This window comes from Lampetra planeri, chromosome 69, assembly GCF_965212315.1.
Source record: "Lampetra planeri chromosome 69, kcLamPlan1.2.h2, whole genome shotgun sequence".
Classification (NCBI taxonomy): Eukaryota; Metazoa; Chordata; class Hyperoartia; order Petromyzontiformes; family Petromyzontidae; genus Lampetra; species Lampetra planeri.
Window position 1 is genome coordinate 423,199 of NC_136174.1, and position 24,560 is coordinate 447,758.

The 24,560-nt window shown below is 43.8% G+C and overlaps 1 protein-coding gene across 1 annotated transcript; it reads left to right on the forward strand.

The window, feature by feature from the left end:
- Positions 1 to 4,299: 4,299 nt before the first annotated feature.
- Positions 4,300 to 24,448, forward strand: LOC144737383 (uncharacterized). The gene is made up of 7 exons (XM_078620054.1): positions 4,300 to 4,417; positions 11,104 to 11,430; positions 12,420 to 12,698; positions 16,887 to 17,903; positions 19,260 to 19,304; positions 20,274 to 20,360; positions 22,448 to 24,448. The coding sequence occupies exons 1-7, from the start codon at positions 4,381 to 4,383 to the stop codon at positions 22,474 to 22,476; spliced, it is 1,821 nt and encodes a 606-aa protein (XP_078476180.1). The 5' UTR covers positions 4,300 to 4,380; the 3' UTR covers positions 22,477 to 24,448.
- The last annotated feature ends 112 nt before the right edge of the window (positions 24,449 to 24,560 follow it).

Genomic DNA, 24,560 nt, shown 5'->3' on the forward strand with positions numbered 1-24,560 from the left:
CAGACCACATGGGATTATTGTGTCCGTCCGTCATGCAGGGAGGGGCTGGGTGGGGAGGGGCGGGGTGGGGAGGGGAGGGGAGGATGGGGACCTGTTCTTCTGATTCAGACGTCTTCCCGACAGCCCCGTTCTTCACCTGAGGACGGCTGCTTGCGTTGTGGCCGAAACGTCGTGAGAATTATTTTATTTTTCGATTTAAAGCTTTCGTGACTGCAGGGATTCATCTTCTTGGTTCTTTCGGTAAAGTCACGTAGAAGGGAAGTAATAAAATAATAAAAATAAAACATAATAAAACAATTCTCACGACGTTTCGGCCACAACGCAAGCAGCCATCCTCAGGCGAAGAATGAAACACCCCAAGCTTGGAGCGTATATTTAAGCTGGGTTAGAGGGGGGGGAGGTGGGAAGAAGAGCGCCTAAACAAAATAATTTGCATATCAAGAGGAATTCAGCATATGGAAAATGCGTAGGAGGTGGGCGGGGGGGGGTTCCAAATCAATACTATGCCCGTGCATTATGCAGGATTAGCAGCATCAAAGGGGGGGGGGGGGGAAGTGGGGGAGCATTAACAAAGGAAAGGAATGTTAATAGTATGTAGCTGTAGTTACTAAACAACCACGTAAAAAACTACAGTATAAACTGCATGACAAACTAAAGTATAAACTACATAGCATCATCAGTAAACTTACTATACTCTACAATAAGCTGAGTTACTAACAGTAAGTAATACATGAAAAATTCTACGTTGTAAAAAATTATATAATATGCTTCCATCTAAACTTTATTCTCTTACATCACACGCGTCTATACCGTACTATATACTTCCATAGGCAAAACCAACATTAAATTACATACTGTATTGCTATAAACCACCCTATACCTTATACATTTTTAATATAACACTATGTATTATTCTACCCACCCTAATGTGTATCAAAATGGTTTATTACGTCTTTCCAGTGATTGCTAAGCCAGAATCCATCTTCTCGGTTAAAATTGTCTCTGTGTTTGTAAATGTGGATCGCCTCATGTACGAATCTCTCATGATAGCCAGATGGCTTGCAGAGAACCTCTGTCTTGGAGAAGTCAATGTCATGTGAGCCCACTGAGTTGTAACAGTGATCTGCCACGGCTGAGGTGTTTGTCCTACAGTGTTTCAGGTCAGCTTTATGTTCACGGATGCGGTCCGAGACATGTCGTTTGGTTTCCCCAATGTAACTGCTACCACAGAGGCAACTTAGTTTGTAGACACCAGGGTACTGTATGTCTGGAACCACATCTTTTACAGACGGTACCAGATCACGGATTTTATGTACTGTGTTGAATCGGACCTGGATCTTGTGTTTAATCAGGATTTTGGAGATCTTTTTTTTTTTTTTTTTTTTTTTTTTGTTCACCAAGGTGCCTGTGCCTGACACCATCGCAATCATTGAAGACTTGGTTCATCAAGGACTGAATGCTGGGGTACCCCCCCTGGTGAGACACTGCTTAACCAATACATACTTCACCTGGAATGGAACCTTCTACAAGCAAATTGAGGGCACCCCAATGGGCTCCCCCTTATCTCCGGTTGTAGCCAACATCTTCATGGAGAAATTTGAGACGGACGCCATCCAGACTGCCACTCTACGCCCGACCTTATGGAAGAGGTACGTAGACGACACTTTTGTCATCTGGCCACATGGCCGGCCTGCTCTAGACCAATTTCTCGACCATATCAATTCCATACACCCAGCCATCAGATTCACCATGGAAGTCGAAAATGATGGCAAGCTACCCTTTTTGGATGTCCTAATCAAAAGGAGACCTGATGGTTCAATGAGCCACTCTGTCTACAGGAAAGCCACCCACACGGATGCTTATCTAAAACCGGATTCCCACCACCATCCATCCCAGAAGAATTCCCTCATCAAGACTCTATATCATAGAGCCCAATGCATCTCCGACCATGAACACATTTCCAGTGAACTCAAACACGTACGCCAAGCTCTTAAGGCTAATGGTTACTCCGACTACACAATCCGCAAAGCCATCACTCCAACCACCAAGAAGGATCCTGTTGAGGAGCCTTTCAAGACCATCACCTTACCCTACATTGCTGGGGTCACAAAAAAGATCTCCAAAATCCTGATTAAACACAAGATCCAGGTCCGATTCAACACAGTACATAAAATCCGTGATCTGGTACCGTCTGTAAAAGATGTGGTTCCAGACATACAGTACCCTGGTGTCTACAAACTAAGTTGCCTCTGTGGTAGCAGTTACATTGGGGAAACCAAACGACATGTCTCGGACCGCATCCGTGAACATAAAGCTGACCTGAAACACTGTAGGACAAACACCTCAGCCGTGGCAGATCACTGTTACAACTCAGTGGGCTCACATGACATTGACTTCTCCAAGACAGAGGTTCTCTGCAAGCCATCTGGCTATCATGAGAGATTCGTACATGAGGCGATCCACATTTACAAACACAGAGACAATTTTAACCGAGAAGATGGATTCTGGCTTAGCAATCACTGGAAGGACGTAATAAACCATTTTGATACACATTAGGGTGGGTAGAATAATACATAGTGTTATATTAAAAATGTATAAGGTATAGGGTGGTTTATAGCAATACAGTATGTAATTTAATGTTGGTTTTGCCTATGGAAGTATATAGTACGGTATAGACGCGTGTGATGTAAGAGAATAAAGTTTAGATGGAAGCATATTATATAATTTTTTACAACGTAGAATTTTTCATGTATTACTTACTGTTAGTAACTCAGCTTATTGTAGAGTATAGTAAGTTTACTGATGATGCTATGTAGTTTATACTTTAGTTTGTCATGCAGTTTATACTGTAGTTTTTTACGTGGTTGTTTAGTAACTACAGCTACATACTATTAACATTCCTTTCCTTTGTTAATGCTCCCCCACTTCCCCCCCCCCCTTTGATGCTGCTAATCCTGCATAATGCACGGGCATAGTATTGATTTGGAACCCCCCCCGCCCACCTCCTACGCATTTTCCATATGCTGAATTCCTCTTGATATGCAAATTATTTTGTTTAGGCGCTCTTCTTCCCACCTCCCCCCCCTCTAACCCAGCTTAAATATACGCTCCAAGCTTGGGGTGTTTCATTCTTCGCCTGAGGATGGCTGCTTGCGTTGTGGCCGAAACGTCGTGAGAATTGTTTTATTATGTTTTATTTTTATTATTTTATTACTTCCCTTCTACGTGACTTTACCGAAAGAACCAAGAAGAATTATTTTATTATGTTTTATTTGTATTATTTTATTATTTCCCGTCTACGTGACTTTACCAAAAGAACCAAGCAGATGAATCCCTGCAGTCACGAAAGCTTTAAATCGAAAATTAGCGGCTTTATTGCGTGGTCATTGTTGTGGCTTCGGGCAATGGAAACGAAATTCCGCGGCTTTAATAACAAGCACAGAGGGAGAGACGCCTTCTCCAGCCACCCATCTGTGACAGCGTTGAAGAGCCCTCTCGATTCAAGCCACGGGGGCGAGTCGAGTGCCGTGCGCATACCAACGCACTGTTGAACTTCTCATGCGCAATCGTACGGAGCCAACCGCGCCAATCTGTGGGCCTCTTGTAGGTCTCTATGAGTGTCTGTGGGTCTTTGTGTATGTGCGTGTGTGTTAAACCTCTTCTGCACCACCGCACGTAGCCCATTGTGCTAATCTGTGGGTCTCTGTAGGTCTCTATGGGTCTCTGTGTATGTGTGTATGTTGAACTTCTTTCGCACGACCGCACGTAGGCAACCGTGCTAATGTGTGGGTCTCTGTAGGTCTCTATGGGTCTCTGTGTATGTGCGTTTAATTTATTTTGCTCCATATTCTTAGGTTTTTTCGGTAAAGTCACGTAGGTAAAAAATTAAAATTAATAAAAGTAAAATAAAATAAAAATCACAACGTTTCGGAGGCAACGCAAGCTTCCGTCTTCAGGCGAGGTAGTTAACATCTCCCGAGCCACCGTGATGGTGATGAGAGAGGGATGCTGACTCCAAATATACAGCAGCAGGCATCGTCAGGGTCGGGAGCGAACCCACGACCTCCTGTATACCAGGCGAGGTGGTTAACATGTCCCGAGCCACCCTGGCGCCCCGTGTGAGGTGTTGGTGGCGGAACTAGAACTATACACTAACATTTATTTCCGCAAATTATTTCCACTCGGTTCAAACCGCCTCACCCCCTCCCTCCCTCCAGACTCTGAGCTTCAGCCCACAAAATGTTACTCAGCCTCCCCCCTCTATCCCCTCAGCAAACCAAATGCACACTTAATCAATATATATTTCAGCAACTGGTATCACAGTTTAATTTTTCCGGCACGCTCGGCGGAACGGGGTGCAAAGCGTCGGCACAGGCCACGATGTTGCTACTCTTCGTTCTGACGGCGAATCTCGGAGGTGGGTGAACTTAACTAATTTAACTACCTTAAGATGGTATTTTTAGGTTTTTTCGGTAAAGTCACGTAAGTAAAAATAAAATTAAAATAAAAATACACGACGTTTCGGAGGCAACACAAGCTTTCGTCTTCAGGTGGAACCGTCACAGCCACGACAGCTGTATCAAGTAATTTTTTTTATTTTTTTTATTTTATTTTTACCTACGTGAATTTACCGAAAAAACCTAAGAATATGAATCCTTGCAGTCACGAAAGCTTCAAATATAGAATTACCTTAAGATGGCTTCACTATTCTGGCAAATCGCCCCGAAGATGGTGGATGTAATTACCAGCGAAACGTCGTACTCAAATTGTAAATGTTGTAGATTCACTCTTCAAACACACCGGTGGGCTGAAGAAGCAACTAATTGGCGTTTTGTTAACGTGACACATTTCTTACTGATTGGCCGTGTCGGGTGGTGGAGGGTTGCAACACATTTATACTTACGCGATCTGACCCAAAAAAATTTATTATGAATAATACTGGTCGCGAAAGCCTACGTGTTAAACTGACCTAAAACTATGTTTTTGGGCATTCATTAATCCCGCCCCCCACATCGCTCAAGAAGTGCTCACAAGTGATGCCATCACATCTACCCCTCTATTTAAGGAACGAAACGGGAGGATTTCTCCACAAATCTGGCTGTGGCCTGATGAAGCTGGTTGCAATTACTGGCCACCACATTTACAATTTGCAGTATGACATTTCGCCAGTAATTACAATGAGCATCATCAGGTGACAGCCAGATTTGTAAAGACATCCTCCTGGAGGGAGGGGAGGGGGGATTAATGAATGCATATACATGACAATGGGTATCCATTGCCGGTTTGGTTGTTTGTATGGTCATCAACGTACATTATGCAAGCCCATTGTTCTGGCAACTCCTGTCGATTGTGTGCAACTCAAATAGCAGTACTCGTTAATGTTCAACGTCGTACTCGGAGTGTAAATGTTGTGGCTTTGCTCTCCAACACACAACCAGTGTGGCTGTACTTGTAACGAAGTGGCACGTTCTGTTCACGTGAGAAACCTTACTAATTGGCTGTCCGGTATTCGTTTTATTTGTATATATTTTTTTGGTAAGTGATTTGTTTACCTTTCCTATACTATGCACTACTCTCTGTCGTTTTTGTGTATTGCTGTTGTTGTCACGTTCTGACCACCCCGTGTCACTACTGGACATCTCTGAAAGAGCTTTATAGCTCATCAGATTCCGCCTGCAGTGTTAATACCGATTGCGATTCTGAGTTGATAATAGCATTGCCCATTGACTAACATTGCTCATGGACGAACATTGACCTTAGACTAATGTTGCATGCAGACTAACATTGCCCCTAAGCTAATACTGCCCATGTGCTACATTTGCCATAGACTAGCATGATCCATTAACGTACATGCTCATAGACTAACATTGCCCATATACTAACATTGCCAATAGACTAACATCGTCCATTGCCTTTCATTGCTCATAGCGTAACATTGTCCATGTACCTACGTTGGCCATAGGCTATTACCCATCGACGAACGACGTTCATAGATCATGGGACCTCCTTTGCCAGTACCAAAATATAATAACAGGTTTTTCCCCTTTTTTCTGGCAACAAAACAGGTGTTAAGATGTTAAAACACCAAACTGAAACATTTTACAAGGAATCGTGTCTGCATTAACCACAATGCTTGTGGTCAGAATGCAAGCAAAAAAACATACTCTGATAATATATGCATTGTCTTTAAAACTGATTGGTCTACACCAGAGACAGCTTTCTTTTGAGTTTCGTCCCAAACGATATAACATGCTTCAAATCGATTTAAACTATTGTCATTGTAGTGCGTATTTAATGTGGCGCTGCACTCTGATGTTATAGGAGAAAACATTTATTAAAAATAATATTTAATTAAGTAGAACGTGTTGTCTATATTTATTTAAAGTTGCGCAATTTGATGTGACGTCACATTTCTCAACCCCCCCCCCTCGTCACACATCGTCACAAATGTCTGACCCCCCCCCCCCCTTAGGTGCGTGACGTCATTTATGGACGGCCCCTAAGCCACTCGATGTTATCGTGACCTCCGTGTTGTATTCGAGAAGCCAGTTTCAACTTGTTTGCTTCTGTGGCTGTGGGGTTTTGGTGGCTATGTGTAACTAGGAGAGATAAGCCTTGTCGGTGCCTTACAGCCACCACCAAACCCGGGGGGGGGAGGAGGGGGGGGATCATGCTCGCATGAATACATTTTCGACTCGCATGAAAAAATAAATGTCACGTACAGTGAGGGAAAAAAGTATTTGATCCCCTGATGATTTTGTACGTTTGCCCACTGACAAATAAATGATCAGTCTATAATTTTAATGGTAGGTTTATTTGAACAGTGAGAGACAGAATAACAACAACAAAATCCAGAAAAACGCATGTCAAAAATGTTATAAATTGATTTGCATTTTAATGAGGGAAATAAGTATTTGACCCCCTCTCAATCAGACAGATTTCTGGCTCCCAGGTGTCTTTTATACAGGTAACGAGCTGAGATTAGAGCACACTCTTAAAGGGAGTGCTCCTAATCTCAGCTTGTTACCTGTATAAAAGACACCTGTTCACAGAATCAATCAATCAATCTGTAGGCCCTCTGTTAGATAGGATTGTTTCCTGAAAAAACTTTCTATTAAATTGCAGTTCATATAGGTAGGCTAAGAATTTACCTTGTTTTTTTAGCTTTACATTTTACTGTGCAATACGGTATTATAATTAATAAATACATACAGTATATCGTTTATACAGTACGGTACTGTAAATTGCTCTGTTTTGCTAAATTATAATCATTCTTTAAAACTCCTGGGTAAGCTAGGCCATCTTCGACTTACGATATTTTTGACTTACGATGGGGTCGTCGTAACGCATCTCCATCGTAAGTAGAGGACTACCTGTATAGTAGTGTAGGGTATAGTGTAGCATATCGTAGTGTAGTGTATAGTGCAGTGTATAGTGTAGTGTATAGTAGTTTATAGTGTAGTGTATAGTGCAGTGTATAGTGCAGTGTATAGTAGTTAATAGTGTAGTATATAATAGTGTAGTGTATAATAGTTTCTAGTGTGCCGTGTTCTGTATAGTAGTGTAGTGTATAGTAGTGATGTGAACAGTAATGTACTGTATACTGTAGTATATAATGGTGTAGTGTATAGTGGTGCACTGTACACTGTGGTGTATAGAAGTGTACTTTATAGTTGTATATAGTAGTGTAGTTTATAGTCGTGTATAGTAGTGCAGTCCATAGTGAATAGTGTCAATGACATTCTTGGTTCTTTCGGTAAAGTCACGTAGAATGGAAATAATAAAATGATACAAATAAACACAATTACATTCTCACGACGTTTCGATTATGTTTGCTCTGCAGTTCCCCACATTAATATTTTCCCTTTTCCAATAAGTACTTGTAGGGGTTGGGCTATGGTAGCGAACTGTGGGACGAATTTCCTGTAGTATTGAGACGAATCCTCGGAATCGTCTGACCTCGGGCGCTGATGTAGACGTAGGCCATTCCTGTATGCAGGCGGTTTTTGAGGGGTCAGTGGCATTCTCGGCTAACTACATGGCCTAGGTACCGGACTGATGTCTGTGCCAGGTGGCATTTGGCTGGTTTTAATTTCAGGTTAGCCTGCCGGATCCTAGAGAAGACTTGGCTCAAGCGATTAAGGTAGTCGTCGGGAGTGTTTGTGAGCACTATAACATCATGGAGTTAGACGACGAGGCAGGTCTCCCATTCAAAACCTGCCGACACCAGCTCCATGAGACGTTGAAATGTGGCCAGGGCCGTATGTAACCCCAGCGGCAAAAAAGTTAAAATGGAAAAATCCCTGCAGAAAGGTCAAGTGTGGAGAAAATGTTTTGCCCCGAAGAAGGCTTCGAGTGAGCCGTCGATGCGGGCGATGGGGTATGTATCTGCCAATGTGACCTTATTTAAGCGGCGGAAATGCACGCAAAATCTTAATGCGCCATCCGTTTTTCGCACAAGGACAACTGGTGCCACCCCGAAGGTCTGCTTGATGGTGCTTTAATATCGGCCTTTAACATTTCTCTGACCCTATCCTGGATGTGTAGTTGTTCGGTGGGGCTCATGAGGTGCGGATTTCCCCGTTTCTATGTGGTGCTTTAAAAGATGAGTGCACCCAAGATCATATTTGCGTTTGATAAATACATCTTGGAATGTGTGTAGCATAGAATGTAGCTCTAGATTTGAAGCTTTCGTGACTGCAAGGAATCATATTCTTAGGTTTTTTCGGTAAAGTCACGTAGGTAAAACATCAAAATTTATGAAAATAAAATAAAATAAAACAAAATCACGACGTTTCGGAGGCAACACAAGTCTCCGTCATCAGGCTGTGACGGTCCCACCTGATGACGGAGACTTGTGTTGCCTCCGAAACGTCGTGATTTTTGTTTTATTTTATTTTCATTAATTTTGATGTTTTACCTACGTGACTTTACCGAAAAAACCTAAGAATAGAATGTAGCTGTGTGGTCTGTGTGGGTGGCAATCGTGCAGTGTCTATGTTCATCTAATCTATCTGTGAGGCCTCCTGTTTATTCTGACCACTGTGTTGGATTCAAGCAGTCCCGTCCTCCTCTGAGTTGTCATGGTTCGCACTTAATTGCAAGACATGTGCTAGGATTGCAAAGGTTTCAGTTTGGTGTTTTAACATCTTAACACAACTGTTTTATTGCTAGAAAGGGGAAAAACATATTATCATAATTTAATACTGGCAAAGGAGGTCTCGTGTTGTAGCTGCTCTCCCCGAGCTCTCAATGTCCTGATAGTGACATTGTCTTTATGCTGGTCGCCTTTTGGCGTCCTCCGGTCGAACACTGTTTGAAACCAGGCTCTAAAGAAAGCTGTCTCTGGTGTGGACCAATCAGTTTCAAAGACAATGCATATACTGTCAGAGCATGTTTTTTTTGCATGTTCACTACAAGTATATGTGGTTAATGCAGACATCATTCCTTGCAAAGGTTTCAGTTTGGTGTTGTAACATCTTAACACAACCTGCCGTTTTATTTCCAGAAAGGGAAAAAAACCTATTATCATAATTTAGTGCACACAATCGACAGGAGGTATTAGAACAAATGCGCATGCATAATATAGGTTGATTACCATAACAATAACCAAAAAAGCAATGGATACCCATAGTCATTTATATGCATTCATTAATCACCTCCCAATTCGTGCTAAAAGTGCTCACGAGTGTCGTGATCACATCTACCCGTCTATTTAAGGAACGATACAGGAGGATTTCTCCACAAATCTGACTGTTGCCTGATGAAGCTAGTTGTAATTACTGGCAAAACGTCATTCTCAGATTGTACTCGTAACGAATTGGCATGTTCTGTTTAGGTGACAAACCTTACTAATTGGCTGTGTCGGGTGGTGGCGGGTTTAATGACACATGTATATATTTACGCGATCTAACCCAAACAAACCTGTATTATGGAGTGTAGTGTATAGTAGTCCAGGCTATAGTAGTGTAGTGTATAGTGCAGAGTATAGTGTAGTGTATCGTGTGTACTGTATAATGGGGCCGTTCGTAAATGACGTCACGCACCTAGGGGGGGGGGGGGTGGTCAGACATTTGTGACGATGTGTGAAGAGGGGGGGAGGGGGTCGGTTCAGAAATGTGACGTCATGTCAAAATGCGCAACTTTGAATAATTAAATATAATTGTTATAACAACACAAAATTGGATTACTTTTAATTATTAACTATTTGATTATTTAAATTTACTAAGGCCACCTATTATAATTATTCCATGAAGGAGCATTTCGTTTCTCCATGGGAGAATGGAGAAGCATACATTTTGTAAATTATTTGAATGATTGTTATTAAACATTTTGATTCTAATGATTCTACCAGGGCTTTTCATTCTGTGAAATGAATATGTGATTGCTATAATTGTCCTCTCCATTTTGCTTCGTTCTACTTTAAAGTAAAACGTATTTTTTATAGTTATAATTACTTTTAATATTTTATAATTATGGCAGAATTTCAATATAATATTCTGAACATCTGCAGTTTTAGTTACACGTTGAATATTTGCAAGTTATTTTTATGCTAAATTTCAGCTTTCCAACGCCTCCTTTTTAATACACGTGTTTCCCTACAACATCAGAGTGCAGCACCACATTAAATACGCACTACAATGATAATAGTTTAAAGTGATTTGAAGCATATTAATTTTTTTATAGTTCAGTCTTTAGTAGTGTAGTGTTTAGTGCAAAATGGAAATATGGTTTTGGGGGGGGGGGGCAGAGCTTTGTGACGTCATATTTGAGGGGGGTCTGACTTTTTGTGACGTCGTGTGACGTCATGTGACGAGGGGGGGAGGGGGGGTCAAAAACCGGACAAAATCGCGTGACGTCATTCATGGACGGCCCCAATTATGTATCGTAATGTATAATAGTGTATAGTAGTGTAGTGTATAGTAGTGTCGTATCTAGTGTAATGTATATTAGAATTTAGTAGTGTAGTGTATAGTAGTGTATAGTGTAGTGTAAAGTGCAGTGCATAGTAGTGTATAGTGTTATGTATAGTAGTGTATGGTAGTGTATCGTGTAACGTACAAATGCGTGCCGTGTAATTTTTTTCCCCCTTTCGTTCCGCAGGTCCCGTGGACGCTCTCGAATCCGTCGCCAGTTGCCCCGGAGCGTCCGTCACCCTCCCACGGAGGTGCACCATTCCGGACGGAGCCAAGTTGAGCTGGAACGTGATGCGAAAGGGAGACGAAAAAATAATAATGTATGATCTGTTCCAAGTGTCTGATTGGTCGTCTCAAGAACCCACCCCGAACTACAAGGGGCGAGTGGAGCTCACCTCTGACATGTCTCTGCTGCTCAAAGGGGTGGGCGACGGAGACCGGGGAGTCTACGAATTGGAATACAAACACAGTCACACTTTTACGAAGTGCCAGTCGTATGATTTGCGCGTCACAGGTACGTTCACGTCGGTTTATTGATTAAATGTTTTTTTCTTGTGCTAGGTGTAAAGAGGTCCCACCACCGAGCAGCTGTGTAGCTTCTCTTTCAGACAAGCGACCCAATCATAGCAGCTCAACCAAGTGGCTGATATCATCATCATCATGTGGGAATACATAGCAGCAGTCAAAAACTCTAAACGCGTGGTGATGTTCATTCTAAATTTGGAGGGACAAACCGGAGGACCCGGAGAAAAATCCACGCGACCACCACGGGGAGAGGGAGACACACAGACACCAAATATACAGCAGGTATCGTCAGAGTCGGGATCGAACTGACGACCTCCTGCATACCAGGCGAGGTAGTTAACATCTCCTAGCCATCACGACGCTGGTTACATGTCCACAAAGACAAAGGACCCCCCCCCCCCCCATGTAGCCTCTAACAGGGGGAAAGTGCTGTTACACATAATTCTTTGGCACCGAACGTAGTGTATAGTAGTGCATTGTGTAGTGTATTGTAGTATAGTAGTGTAATGTCAAGTGTATAGTGCAGTGTATGGTGTAGTGTATAGTGTAGTGTATAGTAGTGTAATGTAAAGTGTATCGTTTAGTGTAAAGTGCAGTGTATAGTGTAGTGTATAGTAGTGTAGTGTAAGCAGTGTAATGTAAAATGTATAGTGAAGTGTATAGTGTAGTGTACAGTAGTTTATAGTGTAGTGTATAGTATTGTATAGTAGTGTAGTGTATAGGGAAGTGTATAGTAGTCTATGGTGTAGTGTATAGTAGTGTAAGGTAAAATGTATAGTGTAGTGTATAGTGTAGTGTATAGTGTATGGTAGTGTATAGTAGTATAGGGTAGTGTGTAAAGTAATGTGTAGTGTATAGTGTAGTGTGTAGTCGTGTAGTGTATAGTGTAGTGTATAGTAATGTACAATGCATCTAAAAGTGCGTGCGACGCGGCTAGACGGTCGTTGTCCGTTTGATTTAATTTCCTTCGCCTTGCAGGGCCACTGCCCATGCCGTCTATCTACGTCCACCCCAACCGCATCGTCGAGGGCGACAGCGTCACCCTCAGCTGTCGCGTGCCCGACGGAAGCAGCGGAAGCGGCGACGACGTGACCGTGAGCTGGTTCCGAGACGGCTGCCCCTTGGGGGAGGATGCGGGGGGCAACCGTTCGCTGGCGCTGAACTCCGTCGACAATGGGGTCGTGGGTCACTATGACTGCGTCGTGAGCAACGCGTGCGGACGCAGCCCCAGCGCAGAAGTCAGAGTCGACGTTCACTGTGAGTGGTGTCCCCCCTGCTCGTACGGTGCATTTTGCACTGCACCACTATACACTACACTGCTATATACTACACTATACACTACACTACTATACACTACACTACTATAAACTACACTATACACTACACCACTATACACTACACTGCTATATACTACACTATACATCACTACTATACACTACACGATACACTACACTACTATAAACTACACTATACACTACACTACTATACACTACACGATACACTACACTATACACTACACTACTATACACTACACTACTATAAACTACACTATACACTACACTACTATAAACTACACTATACACTACACTACTATAAATTACACTATACACTACACTACTATACACTACACTATACACTACACTACTATACACTACACTACTATAAACTACACTATACACTACACTACTATAAACTACACTATACACTACACTACTATACACTACACTACTATATACTACACTATACATTACACTGCTATACACTACATGATACACTACACTATATTCTACACTATATACTACACCAAAATCCACTACACGGCTATACACTACACTACTATACACTACACTACAATACGCTACACTAGAATGCACTCCATTACACACTACACTAATGTACATTACACTATACGCTACACTACAATGCACTACACTACTGTACACTACACTACTGTACACTACACTATATGCTACACTACTATACACTAAACTATAATATACACTACACTACTATGCACTGCACGATACACTCCACACTACACTACGATACACTACACTATATGCTACACTACAATACACTATACACTACACTACTATACACTATACAATACTATATCCTGCACCACTATATACTACATTATATAAACTACACATTTACACACTACACTACTGTACAGTACACTATACACTACACTATATACACCACTATACACTACACTATACACACAACACCACTTTAGACTACACACTACTATACACCGCACCACTATACACTACACTATTATACACCACACTATACACTATACTCTTCGGTTCTTTCGGTAAAGTCACGTACGTAAAAAGAAAAATAAATAATATATCACAACGTTTCGATCGCAACACATGCAATCGTCATCAGGTAGAAAGATACAGCAGTAGAGCTGCTGAACAAGAAACGGCTGTTGCAACAAGAGGTTTGAGGTGGGTGTCAACCAAGGGTAAGTAGGCGGGGTCAGAGATGTAAAGGAGCATCGTCGCCGTACGCACGCACAGCAGTTGCGTTAATGATGGAGACATACAGCCTATTGAACAGCGAGAGCTACCGTTACACTATACACTACACTATATACACCACTATACACTACACTATATACACTACCCCACTATACACTACACACTACTATACATAGCACTGCTATACACTGCACTATATTCTACACTATACACTGCAACACTATCCACTACATAACTATACACTACACTACTATACACTACACTATTATACTTACACTATACCCTACCATACACTACACTATACACTACTCAACACTACACTACTATACACTAATTCTAGATTTGAAGCATTCGTGACTGCAAGGATTCATACTCTTAGTTCTTTCGGTAAAGTCACGTAGGTAAAAAAAAATAAATTAAAATTAATAAAAACAATAAAATCACGACGTTTCGGAGGCAACACAAGCTTCCGCCTTCAGGTGAAACTGTCACAGCAAAATATCTGTATCCTTATATACTGGTTAAGGGGGGAGGAGCCAGGAAGGGCTGCGGGAGAGGAGGAGCTGTGAGATGATCGGTACTGCTGCTGGAACTATGCCTTTGTAATGTAGCTGGCATATGTAGATAAGCCAGCTAGGATTAAGCCGCCTTTTGTTATGCTGCTGGGTGGGTAAATGAATTAAATACGATTCAAGCCGCCTTTTGTTATGCTGCTGGGTGGGTAAATTAATTAAATACGAAAAAGGAAGTACTGTTAAACGCTGGGGATGTTAACACTCGGTAGAGTAAAATAGTGCCTGTCAGATAAGATGGTCCAAAAATGTGTAGTTAAATCTTTTTTGTATGGTTGATAACATCTTTACTATACACTACACTACTATACACTACTCTACGCTACTATGCACTACACGATTCACTACACCACTACTATACACTAAAAAACACTACACTACTATACACTACACGAATATACACTACTATACACTACACTATTATGCACTACACTACAATCAATACACTACGATATTATACAACACTACTATACACTGCTATGCACTACACTGCGAAACACTGCCGTACATAATATAACTATACACGACACTACTGTAATTCCAGAAAAATTACCCCAAGTAAATGTGCAGCCTAATGGATATTCGAAAATAAACCAAGGTCTCCGATTGGCCGAAAGAGGCCTCCACAGGGATTGGTCGGGAGGAAGTATTTTAAAGTGATGGGAGAAAATGGTCTAAAGGAGAATTGGCAGGAAACAGAAGTGGAACCCAGAGGCGAAGGTTAGGATCCGTTGGAGGGGAACGACAGGGATTGGCTAAGGGGAAATACAGCGAGGGAACATTCCAGAAAAAATGCTACCGGAACCATATAAGTAATATAAAAAAAACTTATTTTTAAACACGCTTTAATGAAATGTATCGTACTAGTAATTAAAGAACTCCACGACTCCAAGAAGTGGCCAGGAAGCTTGCCATAACGTAAGGGACCGTGGTGATTTACAGCCAACGTAAGTTGAGCGTGGACAATTAGACCCAAGCCGAAACATATAAAAAATAATGTTTAAAACTATTTTTATTTTAATGATATAATATAGTATTGTCATCAGTATGACATAAGTATACCAAGTTTGCAGTCGATACCACATTTGGAAGTGGGTAGAAATTGAGTTACAAGATTTGAGGATACAACAGAGTGAGTTAATAAAAAATTAACCCGTAAAAACAAAGTTTTTCACTATAAATCCTTTATATGCGTGGCATCGGGGTGGCTAGAGTCCTCTCGTCCTCTGGCTTGAGATGGCTGCCACCTATGGGTCAGATGATTGTCTGGCAGCATTAAACAATTGGTAATTAAATATTTTAAAAAAATTCCCTAAACAGTTTAAAAATTTTGGAAAAATTTTTTCACGTTAATGCATTGTCACGCACAACGAGTCTGTGTGCAAAATGTCAGCTCGATTGGATCACAGGAAGTGGGTTAAAAAACGACCGAAAGATTTGCACGGTCCTAAGCAAGCAAGCGAACTTAATATAAAGGATTTAAAAAGCATGTAATAAAAGGGCAGAGCACAGGGGGAGGGCACGTTCGAGGGAAGACAAGTTGAAGAACAAGATCGAGGCCCAGCGTCCCATACTATGGCTGTGTCCTGATAAAGTGGCTCTTCCTACTTTGTCGTCAGTGTCGTTACACTCCTATACACTACTAAACACTACATTATACACTAGATCAACTTTTTACCCCCCCTTTCTATAACTTTTGTGAATCAGGCCTTCTAGTAGGTTCTCATAGTTTCGTTGACCGATAAATGGACAGACAAATGGAACGCCGGGCTTTTATAAAAGCTTAGTATTTGTGTATGTTGTGTTTTTTAAAGAGAAGACACGTTTTAAAACATGTATTTACCCCGGAAAACGCCGGGTACTTCCTGCTCGTACACTGTAAACAACATTTTTTTTATGTTACCAGGTGTATGGCACCACAGCAACCTGGCCATCACAAATGATAGCAGCTTATCAAAGTGGCTGATATCATCATCGTCGTCACGTTCAGTTCACACCGTGATGAACATTTACTGATTGGCTATGTTGGGTGGCAGGAGGGTGCACAACACATTTACATTCATGCCATCTAGCTCAATTCAAGACAAAACAAAGACGTCATTACGATCGGTCAGTCAATCATTCTATCGATTGGTTGGTCAATCGATCGGTTGGTCGATCAAACAGTTGGTCGCTTTGTTGATCAGTCTACTGACCAGTGAATCGATCAATTAATCGGTTGGTCGATATATTTATCAGTCGATTAATTGGTCTATTGATTGGTCAAATGGTTGGTTGATTGGTCAGTTGTGTGGTCGGTCAATCAGTCAATTGTTTGATCGGTTCGTGTTCAATCAGTCAGTTTGATCAGAATCCTCCCCCCTCCCGCGTACTTCACACAGACGAGCCAGAGAGGACGATGCTGAGAGCCGACTGGACGTCTCTCGACGTCGACAGTCACATCATCCGCATCCGCAGCAGCAACAGCGGCGTTGTCATAGTCCAGGAATATGATAAGAGAATGGTGGCCCGCAGGGTCTTCGACGCGGTGCGTGCGCTCCTCCAGGCCGCCTCCGTCTCCTCTCCGCGTTCTGGCGGCGACAGACCGCGACAGCCCGGCAAGTACCCAACCCTCGCGGGAATCTTCCCCGCGGAGGCGGAGGAGGAGCCGGCGTTCGCCGCCGAGGCCTTCGAGTTGACGCGCAGACTCCTGAAGGAGAAGGACAACGACACCGATGGCTGGATCTCCGCCAAGATGCACGCGGCATTCCGTGACGTCCTCCGGGCGTTCTCCGGCGACGACAGCCGTCGGATGTTCAGCGCGACGCGGGGAGCCTCCCAACTAGCGCCGTCGGGACCCTCCGCGAGCACTCGCGATGCCCGCGGCCCAGCCCCGCCATGCCCAGCCACGTCCGACAGTGACGACGCCCACGGAGCTCTGGTGCGCCTCGCCTACCCGGCCGGCCCGGGGGGCGGCAGTCACCATTCACCGTACGACGCCGTGCGCCGGGCCCTGGCAAGGCCCGGCGAGCGGCCCTCGTCGCTGTTCGCCTTCGGACGACGCTCGGGCGACGGGGCTTTCGTCGTCGTCGTCGTCGCTGCCGGCGACAACGGCAGCGGCAGGGTCGTCGTCGCGTTTCATTCGGTCGGATCGCCGCCCGGCGCAAGCGGCTGTCACAACGCGACGAGGGGCGGCAGCCTGAGCCTGGCGTGCATCACCGCCTCCGGCCCAGGGGCCGTCTGCATGTGGAGCCTCAACGGTGGGAGGCTGCCACTGCCGGCGTCGTCGTCGCCACCGTATGCTTGCGAGCTGACCATCCACAACCTGCAAGTTGGCCACGAGGGGCGCTACGAGTGCGTGGCCACCAACGTCGCGACCGGACGCAGAGCGACGGCCTCCACGTGCGTCTACGTCAGCGGTGAGATACTGGCGTGCGTCTGTGCGTGCGTCTGTGTGGGCGTCTGTGTGTGTGTCTGTGTGTGTCTCTGTGTGTTTCTATGTGTGTGTATGTGTATCTCTGGCTGTCTATGTTTATGTGTGTGTGTGTATGTGTATGTCTGTGTGGGGAGCGGTAGTGTAGCGGTTAGCGCGCTGCGCTATGAACCCGGCGACACAGGTTCGATTCCCGCTCACGGCCAACACCGGTGACGATTATCTGAACTGGTCCCGGGCCTCCCCTAGGTCGACTCAGCCTCAAATGAGTACCTGGTGCGGTGTGTAAACATTGCCACTAGGGAGACAAAGGCGGTCGGGCGTGGTGCTGGCCACCCACCCCCTTGTGTACCGTTCCGGCCTTTATAGGTGCTCGCTAACAGCACTTGCCCCTACAGTCTGTTAAGGCTATATGGGGGATCTTTATCTTTTATGTCTGTGTGTTTCTATGTGTGTGTGTGTGTATCTCTGTGTGTCTATGCCTATGTGTGTGTCTGTGTGTGTGTATGTCTCTGTGTGTGTCTGTATGTCTATGTTTGTGTGTGTGTCTGTGTGTCTGTGAAATGTGCACACATAGCTGCTGGTTCTGTCTTAAAATGGTGTCCACCGACGCTAGGGAATGTTGACCGATTGTTGGTTCCAATGGCGAAACTATAATTGCTGCGTCCACGCGTGAGGTGATTAATGGTGATCGATATCTCAAGGGAATTAACACCAGCGCTAGCGGTGGAATCGTCATCGACTCTCCCACCGGGGCGTGTACTCTGGCGGCCTTTCCTGTCTCCGCATCAGGCCGCAAAAAAGATATTCTTTTCCCTGACGGCGTCTCAACACAGCCCTGGGCCATCATTATTTAAATCGGTTGCCACTCCCGCCAAAACCGATGTTCCCGTGGCTGCTTCTACCACTTGCCTCACTAACTTTTTCCACTTACCCCTAGATGTTGGCCAAATTTGCCCTGTTGTGCTGATCTGGGCTGCTGCGATCGAGTGGTGTGCCGGTGATGATGGCGATGAGGCTTTTGATAATGAGGTGTATGTGTGGGCTTGTGTCGTTCTGGGGGTGGTGGTGTGGAGGGTGGGTGGGTGACAATGGGGGGAGGGAGGTGGGAGGTAAGGGAGGGGAATTTTAGTTCGAAATCACACACACAACTCCTGTCTTCTTGCCAGAAAGGACAGTGAAGCCTCTTCTTATTTTTTATACTGGCAAAAAAAATGTCCCATAGCTGCAACCGCTACCACTACTCGCTTGCTCTGTGAATGGATTCACCTTCATATGAATGAGGATTGCTTGATGGTTGATATTAATGTGCATTTGTTGTTGTTGTTGTGATATGTTGCAGATGCCAATAACAAACTACCACTTGAAGGGAACGAATGGACGACTTGTGAGACTCCGCAAACTCCACAACACAACCCCATTGCATGCATTGCGCATTGGGGATCCTAGGATGGAATTCCATTCTTGTCAACCCATATGGGTTACCCCGTATTCTTGTACGGGGGAAATTGAGTTTTCAGGTCCATATGGCGTACAGCCGTGTCAATACAGGCTTTGGAGGATTAACGTTGAGATTTTTAAGGCCACGGGGTGACCAATAGGGTCTGAATTGGTCTAAGATAGGCACTGATAAGGGGTTGACAGGTTGTAGTAGTGTAGTGTATAGTGTAGTGGATAGTAGTGTAGTATATAGTGGGGTGTATAGTGTAGTGTATGGTGGTGTGTAGTGGAGTACATAGTGCAGTGTAAAGTGTAATGATAGTGCTGTATAGTGTATAGTGGAGTGTAGTATATCGTGTAGTGTATAGGATGAACTTTGACCTATGAGGTTTGATTTGGTCTACAATAAGGTAGGGCACTCATCTTCTTGGTTCTTTCGGTAAAGTCACGTAGAAGGGAAATAATAAAATAATAAAAATAAAACATAATAAAATAATTCTCACGACGTTTCAGCCACAACGCAAGCAGCCGTCCTTAGGTGAAGAACAGGTCTGTCGGAAAGACAGCGTCTTCACCTGAGGACGGCCGCTTGCGTTGTGGCCGAAACGTCGTGAGAATTATTTTATTATGTAAATGTATTATTATTTTATTATTTCCCTTCTACGTGACTTTACCGAAAGAACCAAGAAGATGAATCCCTGCAGTCACGAAAGCTTTAAATCGAAATTTAAGGTAGGGCACTGATAAGGGGTTGACAGGAATGGAATGCAGCACTATACATTTAATTTTTATTAGTAGTAAGTACTCTCCGAGCAGAAGCTGCACGCTGGAAAACGTTCGCCAGACACCCCTCTAGGCGTGCCTCATGGTTTACTTCCCCACCGCCCCACCCCATTTGCCCCATCGTTTGTTACAGACCACCGCACTTGTACGATCTTAGCTGTGATCATCTCCGTCGCCATCATCAGCGCCGCCGCCGCCGTCGCCGCCGCCGTCGCCAGAGGTAAACCCTCGATCTCTTTGAGTTAAAAATCGCCACCGACCATCTGCCTTTTGGGAACTGACCGCACTGGTACTGGGGCCAGACTCTGGCTCGGTGCTCCTTAGGGGCCGTCCATAAATGACGTCACGCACCTGGGGGGGGGGGGGGTCAGACATTTGTGACGATGTGTGACGATTGGGGGGGGGGTTGAGAAATGTAACGTCTCATCAAAATGCGCAACTTTAAATAAATGTAGACAACACGTTCTACTTCGTTAAATATACTTTTTAAATACATGTTTTCTCCTACAACATCAGAGTGCAGCGCCACATTAAATACGCACTACAATGACAATAGTTTAAAGCGATTTGAAGCATGCTTTTTTGGGGGGGTGTGGGGGGGGGCAGAGCTTTGTGACGTCATATTTGAGGGGGGGGGGTCTGACTTTATGTGACGCCGTGTGACGAGGGAGGGGGGGTTAAAATCGTCCAAAATCGCGTGACGTCATTTATAGACGGCCCCTTAAGACGCGCTGAGCAGTGAGCGGCGCTCATCGACAGTGCTAGGTATTAGGCACGCCCCTCTCGGCTGCCTGCTTAACTAACTAAAACTATATTCTTAGGTTTTTTCGGTAAAGTCACGTAGGTAAAAAATTTAAATAGAAATTAATAAAAAATAATAAAAGTAAAATAATAAATAAATAAATAAATCACGACGTTTCGGAGGCAACACAAGCTTCCGTCTTCAGGTGGAACCGGCTCCTCCCAGTATATATACAAGGTCGGATCTCTTGGAATTTCTCATTTACTTGATACAGCAATCGTACTGTGACGGTTCCACCTGAAGACGGAAGCTTGTGTTGCCTCCGAAACGTCGTGATTTTTATTTTTTTAATTGAACTTTTATTAATTTCTTTTTTTTTACCTACGTGACTTTACCGAAAAAAAAACCTAAGAATATGAATCCTTGCAGTCAAATCTAGAATTAATTACAAATTCATGTTACCAGGTGTAAGGTCCCACTGAACTACATAGCTCTTTATCAGAAGCGACCCAGGCCATAACAAAATGATAGCTGCTCAACCGAGTGGCTGATATCGTCATTAAGTTTGGGGCAAACCTTCGCCCACTTTTCACCCAGTCTCTAATACTAAACTAAACATGTGTTGATAATTGTTTTTTTTACCCTTTTATCTGGCAACAAAACTGACACCTTTTTTACAAGGAGTCATGTTTGTATAGACCACATTACCTGCAGTCATAATGCAAATAAAAAACATAACTCTGATAATGTATGCACTGTCCTACCATACACAACACTACTATACACTACACTACTATCCTGAATGCCAAACCGAGAGCGTAAGGTACACGACACTACTATACACTACACTACTACACTATACACTACAGCTCTGGATATAATTGATGCAGGCTGTGTGTATGAATGCGTTTGGTGCGTGAAAAGTTTGGAAAACAAATTTGGATTATTATTTCCATATTGGGGCACGAGGCACTGGAGAGTCACCATTTTATACAATTCGGAATATTGGATAATTCGGCAAGGCCAGTGTGGTATTAACAAGAGGTTTTACTGTATATAAAAATCCGTTTTCCGCGTTATAACAAAAAATGCGTTGCCTGTAATAACACGTTCGTCGCGTTATATTACATTTTCTATCTCCACACTCTTTGGTTCTTTCGGTAAAGTCACGTACGTCGAAAAAATAATAGATCACGACATTTCGATCGCAACGCAAGCAGTCGTCATCAGGCGGAAGAAAGAGGGAAGCTGGTGATGCAGGCTGCTTTTAAAGGTTAGAGATGGGCATAGCCCCAGAGTCATAAACGAATTGGGGGGGGGGGGGCTAGTGATGTTAAAGTGAGACATCTGAACGTAAATGTACTGTGTAAATGTGATTAGCATGTCAATGTAAGCTGGCAGCGCGCCGTCTATCTCCAATTCGCGTTAAGGAAACAACAAGAGCTCAGGCGCTGCGTTACAGCAGAGCGGGCTGTATTTCATACAAAAAAAACACGCAAAGTTGAATCTATTTGTTGCATTGTTTCACTCTCTTCCCCCACCCCCTTCGACACACATACACACAGCTCGGCGCATCGGAAACTTCGGAACATAACCCGGAGCCGCCCAGTGGCCAGTCCGGGGCCTGGAATCCAGCCCTAACTGGATTTGAGGATTGACAAACGACGGTGGTGTTGAACGATCACCTCTGGGTTGATTTAAGTTGAAATCCGAGTTTCGAGTTGTAGCGCGTTGATGGTTTTGGGTCGTTCAGAATATTCGGACGACGACGCCTGCTCCTGTACATCTGGAGTCTGCGTGTCTCTCGCTTGTTCTCTCTCTCCCAATGGTGGTTTCTAGGTCCTCCATTTTTTTTACCTCCGTGTGTAGAATTAACATCACCACGCTTTTAAGAGTATTTGGCTACTGCTATGCAGCAGAACCACCCCGTTTAAAGACTAATCGCTTAACGACGGGCCTCCATAGAGCCCAATGTGTAGTGTATAGTAGTGTAGTGTGTAGCAGTGTAGTGTGTAGTAGTGTAGTAGAGTGGTGTGTAGTAGTGTAGTGTATAGTCGAGAGTAGAACCCCTCTTAATGACCATCCCTGAAAACGACTAATCGCTTAATCACGGGCCTCCATCCAGCCCAATGTATTCGCTTACCCACCATACAGTAATGATTTATTAACGCATTGATTTAACCATGCTTCTTGTTCATATTATGTGTTTATAACGTTGTTAGCATCTTGGTGTATTAATAACCATTGTTTAAATATAATGAAGTACCTTTTTTGTGGCGGAAATGGGATAACCTTCGATACTATCAGACGAAATAAGCCTTTAACGTGCATTTTCTATTACTCACTTAACGACCGGTTTCGTAGAACGAATGACCGTCGTTCAGAGGGGTTCTACTATAAATGTCCACGTGATGATGATATCAGCCACTTGTGTTGAGCTGCTATCATTTGTGATGGCCAGGTCGCTTGTGATAAAGAGCCAGAGAGCAGTTCAGTGGGACCTGATCTGGTAAAATGAAAATGGTTTAGTTTAAGTATGGGTAAAGTCACGTAGAAGGGAAATAATAAAATAATAAAAATTAAACATAATAAAATAATTATCACGTTTCGGCCACAACGCAAGCAGCCGTCCTCAGGTGAAGAACAGGTCTGTCTGAAAGACAGCGTCTGAATAAAACACCACCAGGCTTGGAGCGTATATTTAAGCTGGGTTGGAGGGGGAACGTCGTGAGAATGATTTATTGTTTTATTTTTATTATTTTATTATTTCCCTTCTACGTGACTTTACCGAACGAACCAAGAAGATGAATCCCTGCAGTCACGAAAGCTTTAAATCGAAATTTAGTATGGGTCTCAATGACTATGGGCCTTTTTGGGTCTCTATGAGTATGGGTCTCTTTGGGTCTCTGAGTCTAGGTCTCTGTGGGTCTCTATGAGTCTGGGTCTCTTTGGGTCCCTATGAGTCAAGGTCTCTGTGGGTCTCTATGAGTCTGGGTCTCTGTGGTTCTCTACGAGAATGGGTCTCTGTGTGTCCGTGGGTCTCTACGAGTCTGTAGAAACACCGGAACGTAACAACGCCGGCAGGAGAGATGTTAACTACCTAGCCCAGGGGTCGGCAACCAAAATAACAAGAAGAGCCATTTCTTTCCAATTCGGTACAAAATTCAGTATTTCAAGAGCCGCAATGCATCTGAGTACATACTGTACATACGTACATATCGTCAAGAAGCAGCCCGTAAAGAGCCGCATGCGGCTCCGGAGCCGTAGGTTGCCGACCCCTGACCTAGCCTGATACACAGGAGGTCGTGGGTTCGATGCCTGTTGCTGTATATTTGGAGTTTGCATGTCTCGCCGAGTTCCTCTGGGTTTTCCTCTCAACATTTAGAATGGACGTCACAGCGTTTAGAATATTTGGCTGCTGCTATAAATGTCCACGTGACGACGATGACGAAGATATCAGCCACTTGGATTGAGCTGCTATCGTTTAATGATGACCAGGTCGCTTCTGAAAAAGAGCCACATAGCTCAGTGGGGCTTTATCTGGTAAAATAAAAAGTTTCGTTTTATTATGGGTCTCTGTGAGTATGGGTCTCTGTGGATCTGTGGGTCTATATGAGTCTGTAGAAACACGCGTTTAGAGTATTTGGCTGTTGCTATACGTTCCCAAGTGATGGTGAT

Bases quoted from the DNA above. Each gene is read 5' to 3' on its own strand.
- LOC144737383 (XM_078620054.1), top strand. From the start codon at position 4,381: ATGTTGCTACTCTTCGTTCTGACGGCGAATCTCGGAG. The intron at 19,305-20,273 runs GTGAGACTCCGC...CGTTTGTTACAG, and splicing joins AGGGAACGAATGGACGACTT to ACCACCGCACTTGTACGATC. The intron at 20,361-22,447 runs GTAAACCCTCGA...ACATACACACAG, and splicing joins CGCCGCCGCCGTCGCCAGAG to CTCGGCGCATCGGAAACTTC.